The 12298-nt window shown below is 34.7% G+C and overlaps 1 protein-coding gene across 2 annotated transcripts in view; it reads right to left on the bottom strand.

Annotated features, from left to right (window-relative positions):
• Nucleotides 1–12298, bottom strand: part of GTF2H1 (general transcription factor IIH subunit 1) — a 31544-nt gene that overhangs the window by 11863 nt on the left and 7383 nt on the right. For both annotated transcript variants that reach the window (XM_015586384.2, XM_006907956.3), the window contains 8 exons: nt 10186–10354; nt 7405–7597; nt 6376–6541; nt 5303–5396; nt 3781–3930; nt 3572–3651; nt 492–619; nt 292–379 (listed from right to left, as the gene is read on the bottom strand). In XM_015586384.2, the coding sequence (XP_015441870.1) occupies nt 292–379; nt 492–619; nt 3572–3651; nt 3781–3930; nt 5303–5396; nt 6376–6541; nt 7405–7597; nt 10186–10354 (1068 nt within the window). The remainder of the gene's footprint in view (nt 1–291; nt 380–491; nt 620–3571; nt 3652–3780; nt 3931–5302; nt 5397–6375; nt 6542–7404; nt 7598–10185; nt 10355–12298) is intronic.

Below are 12298 nucleotides of genomic sequence, written 5' to 3'. Positions count from 1 at the left end.
GAAAAAAGAACTAACTCATTGTCAATGTGTGTATACATGTACATGTGAAGGGGGAAAAAACCCAAACAAATAATGAAAATAGTTAACAGACTTGAGTCCATGGAAAGTTGTCTGGCAAGCCAAACTGAAGAAGTACTCAAAATGTTCTACAATTTAAGCCAAATGCTTAACGTTTTGGTCAGAAGAACTAAGTCATTTGAAATAATAAGGATCAACATAAAGTACTAGTAGTTACACAAGGTTATCTGGAGAAACCTAAGCCCTAACTGTTCCAGACTTTTTCACCCATACCCTTTTGACTGCTGGCTGAAAGCAGTCTGCATCTCCAGAATTTCCATCGATGCTGCTTGGCTCACCATTTTGTTCATTTTGTGCTTCTCTAAAAACAAATAAAAAAAATTAATGTTAAAAAGCACAAGCAGAACACCACCCCAACTCCATCTTACCACCTTGGAAAGCCCTGTTTCTGCACCTTTGCATGTATACTTAACTGTTTCCTGAGACCTGCTGCCAGGACCATGGCACTGTGATGGTTAAATCTCTTGATGATGGCAGCATTACTATTCTCCTTTATGGATTTAGAATTAGAAGTAGATGGCACAGAGGAAATGCCATAACCCTATGAAAAACAATTTAGCAAATTAAAAATTAAAATTCTGATTTTATATGTAGAAAAGACATGCTTCGTTGAAAAAGTTTCTGAATGATGGGACTTTGTTAATTCTGAGTATTACTAAGCATTTACGGGTAAACATTTAAAAATAAATGACATTATACACATGAAAAATTAAGAAATACCACTAACTCCTTTTATCATGACCAAAAAAAAATCTTAATTTTAAGCTCTGTATTTTTTTAAGAGCAATTTTGGATCTAGTTAGCAAAACATTAAAAAAAGGAACAGAATACAGTGGAAAAAAGCATGGACTTTGGAATCAGATATGAATTCCAATTCTAGCTTTATCACTTTTCCAATATTAGTCTAGGCAAGCTCTATAAAATGAGATATTGGAGAATTAAGCTGGATAACATTTTCAAACATGTATTGAGTGCGTGCTATGTGTTAGCACTTATAGACAGTAAGTTGATTAACACCTTGCGCCAAAGGAGCCAAAATACTAGCTAGTGAGATGCTGGGCTATAAGCTAGTATGTAGATCAGAGACGTATTATAGAGGACTTTTTGATGAACTGAATGTTGGAAGAGAAAGAAGAGGAGAATCAAGGAGACTATTAGGTTTTGGCTTGAGCAACTGAGTCCATGGTGGGGGGGGGAGGGAGAGAGGGAGAGAGAGAGAGAGAGAGAGAGAGAGAGAGAGAGAGAGAGAGAGAGAGAGAGAGAGAGAGAGAGAGAGAGAGAGAGAGAGAGAGAGAGAGAGAGAGAGAGAGAGAGAGAGAGAGAGAGAGAGAGAGAGAGAGAGAGAGAGAGAGAGAGAGAGAGAGAGAGAGAGAGAGAGAGAGAGAGAGAGAGAGAGAGAGAGAGAGAGAGAGAGAGTGTGTGTGTGTGTGTGTGTGTGTGTGTTTTTTTTAGATGAGATCGGGAAGATCCAGGAAGAAACAGGTTTATAAGGATGGGAAAAGGATGGGAATCAAAAGTTCCATTTTGGACATGTTAGGTTAAGGTGTCTGTGAAATACCTAGGTGAAGATATCAAGTAGGCAGTTGGATATGTGTTTTTAGAGTTCTGGGATTAGACAGACCAGGGCTATTTGGGATTCATCATTACATATTTAGTACTTGAAGCAATGAAATGGAGAGAATGAATTCAGAAGGAGGCCCAAGACAATATCCTGGGACAGTTACAACAACTCGAGGATGACAGGGAAAGAAGAGGCACCAAAGGAAAAACTGAATCAATCGACGTTTCCATTAAGGAGATCAGTTATATAAATTTTATATATCCATACAAGGGTGTACTATGCAGGCACTAAAAAAAAATTAATACTAATAGTAACAACTATAACTTATTGAACAGCTACTGTGTACCAGGCTCTTTTAACTCTTGTAGCAATCCTATCACGTCAGCGCTTTTTTCCCCCCTGCATTTTAAAAACTGAGATATAACTGAAATACAGTAAGTTTAAGGAATACAATATGTTGATTTGATACATTTAAACATTACAATATGATTACCAGTATAGCTAATACCTCTAATATCATGTCATGTAATTAAGCCCTAATCATTTAACAACTTTGAAATTTGTAATACAGTACGTTAACTGTGGTGTGCATTAGAATTCCAGAACTTATTGACCTACTAGTTGCAAGTCTGTATCCTTAAACATCTCCCCAATTTTCCTACAGCCCCCTACAGTCGGAATTATTAATCTCATTTTGAAAGAAAACTGCACTTAGAAATGTTAACAACAGACTTTAAGCCAGGTAATTTGGTTTTAAAATCTATGTACTTAATAACTATGGGATATTTAGCTTGAACTGATACTGGTAATAGGCAAAGTAAAGAAGAAAGTTATACACCTGCATGTAATAATATTTACCATCATTTTTATTAAAAAAAGCACTATATTTTTTTTCTCATCATATTAAGTATACTGTAATCTCTAAGCTTCCCTGAGCTTTATTTTTTAAGAATGTTTAAAGAGGGCCATGTTTGTAGTGTGTTGAGATTCACCGATGAAGTAACTAACTGAGTGCTGAGAATTACCAAGGAAAAACTGAATTTCATTTTGGAAATGACTCACCTGGGCATCAAGGATTATTTTCTGTTATTTAGACTGTAGGATAAAATTTTAACATTGGTTTTCTCACCTGGTGAGTAAATACACTAAAATAAGAGGAAAATGTTAGGGAGGAAAAAAAAAGATAGAAAGATATGAGCATGTGTACATGGCCAGCAGAAAAGGAGCCAAAAGAAGGGCAAGAAAATTAAAATATAATAAAACATAAGAGTGTAAAGAACATAACTGAGGAAGGCAAGTTCTTCCTAGCCTAGAAGATAGAGGCAGGGATAGAATTAGCCTTGATTAGAAGGGATCATCTCTTTCTCTGTGATTGGATAAATGTATAAGTCCAGAGGCATGATGTTGAGATAAGCAGCTCACACTTGACAGTCTAGCTGTTAAAACACACTGTGGCTAGTGTAGGGTAAGGGTCATGAGCGTGCTCAAGGTTTGGCAAATAGTGGGCAATCAACAAATGTTTGTCTTTCTCTTGTCTACTAATACTTACCCACATTTCTAGAGACTAATGTTAGCTAGAGCATAAAGCCAGAGTCATCAACATGTTAAGCCTTCATTATTACCTAGAGAACCACTGGCGGGGATAAGCTAGAAAAATTCTTTTAAAAAAGTTTTAGCAACTCATATAGGCATTTCAGTTCTACAAGGCAACTTTTTAGTATATGTGCTGCCGAAGCGAGCACAGTACAAGGCAATTTTAACAGCAAACAGTGCTACTGAAAAGCACTTCTGATAAATCACTCCAAATAACTACTTTGTTTGATTTACATTCTCGCAAGTGGGACAGCTAAACTTAAGGCAATTTTAGAACCATAAAAATGTTGAAGACTAAGAAAAGACTCTTCTCTCATAAATTCTTTTATTACTACTTACTTCATCTAATGGTTTATCTTCCAGAGCTGTCAGATCAAGTAGTGGATTTTTCACTCCTAATGAAACCATTGTTTTTAACCCTAGAAAATCAATGAAATAAAAGGTTGATCAATTCTTCCTTTTCTCAGAAATTAAAAAATTCACTAACAGCACTAATGATTAGAGAGCAGCAAATTAAATGCTAGAGTGTGTCAGGAAAAAACAGTTACCTTTTTCATCTATTTTGGCACATTCTGCAAACAGGTCCTTTGACCCTGTATTCAGCCGGTCCCTGTGAAAATAATGAGACTGAAAAAATCGTGTCCAGAATTCCTTTTCTGTCATGTTGTGGGGAACGTTTTCTGCATATTTCATTTTTACTGTGGAAGAAAAACCATAATAGTTACATTTTGAATTTCCCTTTCTTAAAACCTCTCAAATTAGTTGAAATATAGACTAATAGCAAAAACTAGATTATGAAACTGCTCAACTTTATATACTGTATATAATAATCTAATTGTAAATATGAAATATAACTTGAGAGGATACCTTTATGAATTCTAACAAATTACAAACAAAATCTTATTTTGTACCAAGAAAATTAACAAGTTTCAAAGGTTTAGTAGAAACACCAAGGATCTTGGCGTCAGATCTGAGTTTGCTTGTTTGACCATTTATATATGTACACTTTTAATCCAAGACACTATGTTAGGTGTTGGGGAAATAAAGACCTCAAAACCCAGGAGATTAACAGTTCAGCACTCCAGAAGCTCACAGTCCAATGAGCAAAGAGGTTAAGAGCATGGTCTCTTGAACCAGAGAGCCTAAGTTTAAAATTCAAGGTTTGCCACTTACTGTCTGTTTAACATTGGGCAAATTATTTACTCTCTCTATATCTTGGTTTCCTCATCTGTAATATGGGAGTAATAATACGATCTACTTCATAAGGTATTTGTGAAGACTAAATGAGTTAATATACATAAAGGCCTCAGACTAGTGTCCGGCACATAACTAAATACTATACAATTATAGTTATTATCAGAGAGATATGAAAACATTTTCATTACAATGTGTTAACTCTTTGAGACAGACACAGGACCCTATAGAAGGAAAGGGGAGAAGGCTTATATTTGTCTGAAGAAATCAGGATTTTATAGAGGTAGTAATGAAGCGATGCTTGAACTGCGCCCCGAGGGAGAGGAATGTTTCCTAAGAATGAAAGGGGCAGGAGTGAAGAAGTGGAAAGATAGAACAGCATGTGGCTTAAGAGAGCACTGTATGGTCAGAAGAATAACTGAAGCAGTGGCTCTCAACCTTAGTTGTACATTAGAAATCACTAGGGCTGGGGTCAAGACATTTATCTTTTTAGAATCGTTTCTGCAAGGAAAATGATTTGAGTTAGAAAGGTCACTCTGGAGTCAGCATGAAAGATGATTTGAGTTAGTGCTATAGAGAGACTCATTTATCGATGCCTCTGGAGCATGTCATCTTGCTCAAGTATGTTTAAGGGTAAATAAAGTTTAAGAACCACCAATGAAAAGAATGGGAAAGTCATCATACCAAGGAATTGATAACAGCACATTATATATTAAACCCTAACACCTACCGTGCGTCAGGGACTAAGTAAGGTATTCTATATGTACATATTTTTGCACATGATCAGGAATAAAGGTAAAACTTTTTGTCTTTCATTGATATTTACTGAATTCATCCAAACAAATATTTTAAGTACCTAGAATTGATTCTTCTTACCTGCTGGATAGGTCCTAAATATGGACTCAATGATATCAGAGGTTAAATTATATCTCAGACCATTACATCCATCTGTTTGGGGCCGGACATCAGCCTAAAATAAAGACCATATATCTATATATACACACACATGCACACACACATATATGTATGTGTGTATACATATTCATTAAAATATTGGAGGAAGATGTCTATGCATGTAACAGACACTGGACAAAGGTGGAAAAACAGATTTTCTGAATGAACTACAGAGACAGAGATAAGTCCCTCACTTTTACTTTGGCAAAGCACCAGGCCTCAAAGAAGCCTGGGCTGATTTCACATAAATTTAGTAACCTATAAAATCTGCTTCTTTGAAAATCCAAATGGTCAAATAGGCCTATTTACATGTGGCGACAGGCAGATAGCTAGGGGAGCTTTAAACAGAAACTGTACAGTTACCAAAATTATTATAGATTTTGGTTACTATATAAATATCTGACTGTTTCTTTAAGGCTTTATTAATTCAATTCACTACTAAGCATCCAGAAAGATGCCAAACATATAACTGGTACTCAAATTTTTGTTAAATGTATAAATATCTCTTCAGTTCCTCCAGAGTACAGATTAACTGAATCCCATTTCCTAATTCCATAGGTAAGGTATTTTCAATTTTTCTCTAATATGCATTTTATAAATTTCACTTTTTTTATATGGTCATTATATTTAGCTTGGGATTTAGTATAAGTAAAATACAGCAATCATAGAAAAGGTATCAGAAAGCCCTAAATTTAAAAGTATTAGGGGAAGTAAGTATTAGTCCAATTGCTAAAAGATTCTCTTTCAAAAACCCATTTGATATCTAGCATGCGAAGGTCAAGTCCAAAAACCAAGAAAATATAACTAACAAAAATCTAAATTTAAAAAATGCTGTATGTATTTAAAAAATATTTTAGAATACCATGAATACTGAAGTCTCCATTAATTTACTTTAAGGAAATGCTAAACTTTATAAAAGAAATGGCATTGTTAACAAATCATCAGGGCTTTCTCTTTTTTCCTGCCTTCTTCAGAAATCTAGAAGAGTCACATACCAGAAATGCTGCAGAAATGCCAACATCCTGCTTATGATTGGATGTGGAAGAACTCTCTGTTGAGTTCATATTTAAACGATTGGCCCAAAATTCCTCAGCACTGATCACTTGGCTTACAACAAGATCTTTATAAAGCTGAAATAAAACAGGATCTTCTTGCAGCATTCTGCAGATAAAACATATTGAACATACTGAACTTCTAAAACAAAACACCATTTAGGTAACATTTTAAAGACTTTAACAACATAAAATTCTGAAGCACACAACTGTCATTTTGTGATTATTTGAGCAGCAAAAGTCATGTAGTTCATTTGTTAGTAATTACAAGCAAAAACAATTTTTTTGAGGAACAAATGAAGTGGAGATAAATGGAAGTCTGAAGAAGCAAAGACAAACTCTTTGAAGGCATGGATTTGATCTTATTCCTTTCTATATCCCAGTAACATAAAGGTCATTGTCTCTGTATTTGTATTGCACTGTATGTATTCTTTTTCACAAACAAAGGTGAATGGGGAAGCGAGAAGGTACGCTTGAGATTTTCCAGCAAACAATTTTTCGCAGTGATAAGTACTCAGAGCCATAAGCATTGATGGCCTGAAAGATACTGGTGATGGAATAATTCACTGTATCAGAAATTCTCACCATTTTACATGCTTTCTCAACTTTTTAACAGTATGTTTCCTTTCAGGTTTCTTATTCATAAACATACTTCCAATAGCTTATCTTCTCTGTGAAAGAGAACTGGGAAAGGAATTAAAGAGACCTTAGCACCTTTAAATCTCAGTTCTATTCCTAATTAGATGTTAGGCTTGAGATAGTTAACTTCTGAGGTTATGCATTCTCATTTGCCCAAAGCCAAATAACCAGTAAAATGCTAAATTCGAGGACGAAACACACAGGTAAAGATACTAAAGCCTGTGTATTTTCCTATACCACACTACTGAAGCACAAGGAGAGAGAAATAGCAAACTATTACTTTACTATGAGAACCTAGTGTCTCTTCAAAAGGCTATTCTTTTCCTCCTTCACCTGTTTTTCTCTTCAAGTTCTTTATTTGCTTTCCTCTTGAATTTGGGCAGCAGCTGCTGAAGAAGGTCTTTCACTGCATCTCGCTCTTTGACTGCTGTGCTTTCATTGGAAAAATGGAAGTTAGTTGTGTCCCCTGCATGCAGGACCAGCTGAAGCTGAATTTTAGCTTTTCCTTCTGGACTGATTTTCTGGCCTAAAATAGAGGCATGAGGTTCATCAGGTGAGGACAGACTGTGGAAACTGCCATATAATATGTTACTTCTTTTGCAGAAATGTACTTTTCTCAAATAATTCCATACATGTTAAATGTATAATTAATGTAAAATTATTCCATACAAATAATTCCAGAGCATGGTTCAATGAATTCACTGCTAAGACTCTGCTAGCTTCTTCAGTATCCTTTCTGTGTAGCATATCTCACCCACTGCTTCCACCTCCACACAGTAAAGTACTTTTGTTTTCATTCAACTGAGGCAGATTGCATTAAAGTTTTCTAAACAGCCAATTAGAAGTCTAGACTCCACCTTGAACAGCTGCTTCCAATCAATAATACAAATTTGTCATGATTCAAAAAACTCCAAAATATAGCCCATGGCTTATTTATAAATTGCAAACATGTAATTTTACATTTGAGAGATTTGTTGTCACCACTTTAACCAAGTGATCAAATTAGCATCGTTAAAAGCTGGACAACCTGACACAATGGGCTTTCTGAAATGACAGCATAGGAAGTAAATGCCACCGACTATGCGTTGTTCTTGCTGAAATGTTTAACTTGAGTATTGTCAAGGCTGTAGACCTGACTTTCAGTTTGTAAGAAATACAGGTATACAGGAATAAATTAAAACCTTCAAGAGACAATCAGACATAATTAGAATGTGTGATATTCTACAAACCTATACTCTTAATGAACAGACTAACAAAAATTACAACTACATATGTGAACCTAAACTGAATATTGATTTTAAAGTCACAACTCTAAGAAACATTATTGGGACAACTGGGGAAATCTAAAAATGGTCTGAATATTGTTAAAATTTTCTTGGTGTGATAATATAAGCAAAGTGTACACAAACATAAAAAGCAAATATGGCAAAACAGTAACTGTAGTATTTAGGTGGGATGTTATACAGGTATATGTTCTACCATTAAATTTTTCCATAACTTTAAAGATTTTCATAATAAATTGAGGCTGGGAATGTCAAACTGTCTCTACATAATGAAGAACTTGTATTTTCAAAGAGTGGGCCTCTGTGGCAAGTAGTGCCTGTCTTTGCAAAGGAAACAGAGATGGAAGGGCTTTGTCCCATTAAATGGGTGACTCATGGTAGCATGAACATGCTGCCTAGAACTCTCAGCTCAATCCAACCTAAACAGAAATTTTTTCAATGAAGATGCTGCTTCCGAACCAACATTTTAGATGAAATATCTTTCTGCCAAATGCAGCATAATGAAACAATATACACTGTCAGCCAGCCTATTCCATTTTCCTATTTCCCCAGAACAAACTACAATTCCTTCCCAGGCATCTTTTCTCAGTCACTGCTTTATCTTTGCTCTATCTTAGCTCTTGCCCTTGAGTGGCCTACTTCTGAAGTTTTTAAACTAACTGCTGATTTTCACCTTAGTAATTTATTATTGATAACTTTCAATGGTCTATTTCACAAGTGGACATTTTGTCAAATATTCAACTTCAAACAAAAACTGATCTGGTGCAGATCTAGATTTCTATCTGTGCTCTCCTCTCCAACAGCTGAGAAGTGTGGAGAAATAGGAGGTAGGCATTATTTTTAATTGCATGCTGTGGGTATCACAATGAGTGTGTTTTGCAAAAGCTATAGAGCTAGCTTCCCATTTAATAGAAATACTAATATAAGCAGTTCCTAATTCATGAGTTTATTCTAGCACAAATGTTGGTTTGTAAGACTAATGTCGAAAATTTGGTAAGGCATTTCCTCTCAGAAACATATTTTAAAACAAGGTAATCTTACTGGAACAGTGCACAAAAGACCAGATGCTAAGGTGGTACTGAATTATGATGAATTTTAAACAGTATTTCCTTTTGAAAATTAAGATTCTGAGTTATTTCAGTGGAGAAACATGAGGATCTTGGTCTTTTCCAGCAGCAAGCAGAGGTAAGTCCTTAGGGCAAATGTTCATACACGAAAGACATTTGTAAACCGAACACTTGAAGTTGAGGGTTGTCTATTTTTCAGGGTGTTATCTTCCTTGAAATCTACACACCATTTTTATCTAGGAGAATCTTATACCCAGGAAAATAAATAAATCCGTTTTACTTGTCATAGTTAGATACTGCAATTTGTCAAGGACTTTGTTGCCTAGACTCCTCTGGGGTCTCTCTTATTCAAAATCTTTAGAGTAAAGGTTCTAAATCCCAGGATTTGCTTATTATTATTATTTAGAATGTAATTATTATTGAGCTACAAAGTACCAAGCCCCCTGGTAATAATTCAAAGTTAATCTTTGAATTATTAAAATTTGGAAAGAGAAGGGTATTTAATTTTTGCCTTCATACTTAAAAACCGTAAGAAAAAGGATATAAAAAATTATGCTCTGCATTTCTCCCATCTATATTCAGGATAAAATTGAGTCTATCTTCTCAACAGATGATGGCCACATAACTAAAGATTAATTAGACGATTAATAAGACAACTTGATTAAATGATACAATTTTATTAAAGGGCAAGCTGACATCATCTATCAACATATTAAATGCGTGAACCATCTGAACCAGTAAATCCACCGTTGGGTAGTACTTACATTTAATATCCGCATACATGTGGCTGATTGTAAATCTATCTTTGCCTTCAGGTGCCCAAGCAATTCTTTCTGCCATGAGGTATAGAGCTCCATCCTGCTTCTTTTGACGGACCTTCTTTACAATCAGCAAAACTTCTTCAGATGAAGTTGCCATGATGGCTAGAAGGTGCTAATAGAGACAAAAAGATTTTACATCTCAGATTATGGTCAGATTTATTGACTTCTAGAGTCCCTTCCAAATCTAAAATCTAAATAATAAACATGGGGAAAAAAAGTATTTTCCTTCATTCAGAGATGAAGATAAAGTTGTATGGGATTATTTCTTCAAGATCAAATTTTTTCTCGTATCACAGGGGTAAATTTATGTGTTTATAACATCCGGCAGTTTTAAAACCATTTCTACATATGCTAATTAAAGTATTTTAAATTTATTTTTATTTTCCTCAGTTAATATTCTTAAATCTTAAATGCACAATTTGACTACAAATGGGTGGTCTTTTATGTAATCTACATTTAGAATTGTAGAACTTTAGAATTACACAGGGCCCTAAACAATATTTAGTTCAAATTGTTTCAAATGAAACAACTATTGGCCCCAGGGTTTGTGTGACCTTCCCAGAGCTGAAACCATACCCACATTTCCTAACTCTTGATCTAGGTTTCTTCCTGTATGCTTAAACAAAACAAAACAGAACAAAACAAAACAAAACAAAACGAACCAAGTCTATGGCCATGCTACCCTGAAGGCGCCATATCTCATCTGATTTCAGAAGCTAAGCAGGGTCGGGCCTGCTTAGTACTGGGAAGGGAGACCACCTAGGAATACAATGTGCTATCGGTATTTAAAATTAAACAAACAAAACAGAAGCAATATAGCTTCTAAAAAAAAAAACAAACCCAAGAAGTAAAAAAAAAAAATCTTTTTATTAAAATGTTACAAATAACAGCACTACATTTTGGACTGCAGAAGTCAAATCAAAGATTATCTACCTGACTACAACTTTGTTGATTTTCTTATTACTATATGCAAAGCATTAAAATAGGAGCTGGGCAGAAAAAACACGTATGAGTAGGGTTGTCAGATAATATACAAGATGCTCAATTAAATTTGAACTTTAGTATAAACAAATTTTTAGTATAACTACGTCCCGAATATTGGATAACTAAATCATTATGTAAAATTCAAACTTAACTAGATATTCTGTATTTATTTTTACATGCTACGTCTGGCAACTCTTTGTAGAAGACCTTATCTTCAGCAAATTATTTAACAGGGAAATTAATGAATTTTCATAATATAAGGCATATATGATGAGTGCAGTAATACAAACAGGTGACGAGAGTATCTCCCCACTAACTACCACAGCAAAGTATCTGGAAGAGATGCTAATTGCAGTTCCTAAATTTTGATTGGTAGATATTTTAGCGTGATGGTTTTGGAGTTCTGTTGCCCTGAGTTAAATCCCAAACTCACTGTTCGCTAGCTGTGTAAGCTTGGATAAGTTAATCTCTAGTATGAAATAAGGCTATAATACCTGCTTTACTAGGCTGTTTGAGGATCAGAGATAATGTATGCACCAAGCACCTGCAACACAGGAGGCACTCCCTACATAGTAATACCTACTATTAAAACATCACATGGCAAAGAGGGTATTTGTCAGACATATTCAAACGTTAATGTTATGCAGTAATAGTAATATTGAATAAGTAATTTTATTTCAGTGTATGAACACTGTTGAAAAACACCCTACAAATTGTTACATTTTAAAAATATGTTCCTTTATAAAATGTTCATAGAACATTGGCATGGCAACATGGGACAAAACTCAAAGTATGCTACCAATTCTGTGATAGCAAGAATGCTTTCAAGTGTTGTCGAGTTCACCATTTGAGTTTTAAATAAATAATGAATTCCACAGTGAAAAATTCCTGCAGCAACACTTATTAGTTAATTATCATGTACTTTTATGGAGATGTTTCATAATTTACAATACCAACTTTATCTGTCAAAACAATACATTTTAATAAGTTTTGCAGTCCACAAATTCTTATTATGTTTCCTACTTTTTCTTCTCTGTTGGTTCTCCTGGTTCTACTTGATGCTTTTTAGAAG

This window comes from Pteropus alecto, unplaced genomic scaffold (assembly GCF_000325575.1).
Source record: "Pteropus alecto unplaced genomic scaffold, ASM32557v1 scaffold71, whole genome shotgun sequence".
Classification (NCBI taxonomy): domain Eukaryota; kingdom Metazoa; phylum Chordata; class Mammalia; order Chiroptera; family Pteropodidae; genus Pteropus; species Pteropus alecto.
This window is presented reverse-complemented; position numbering and strand designations above follow the sequence as displayed.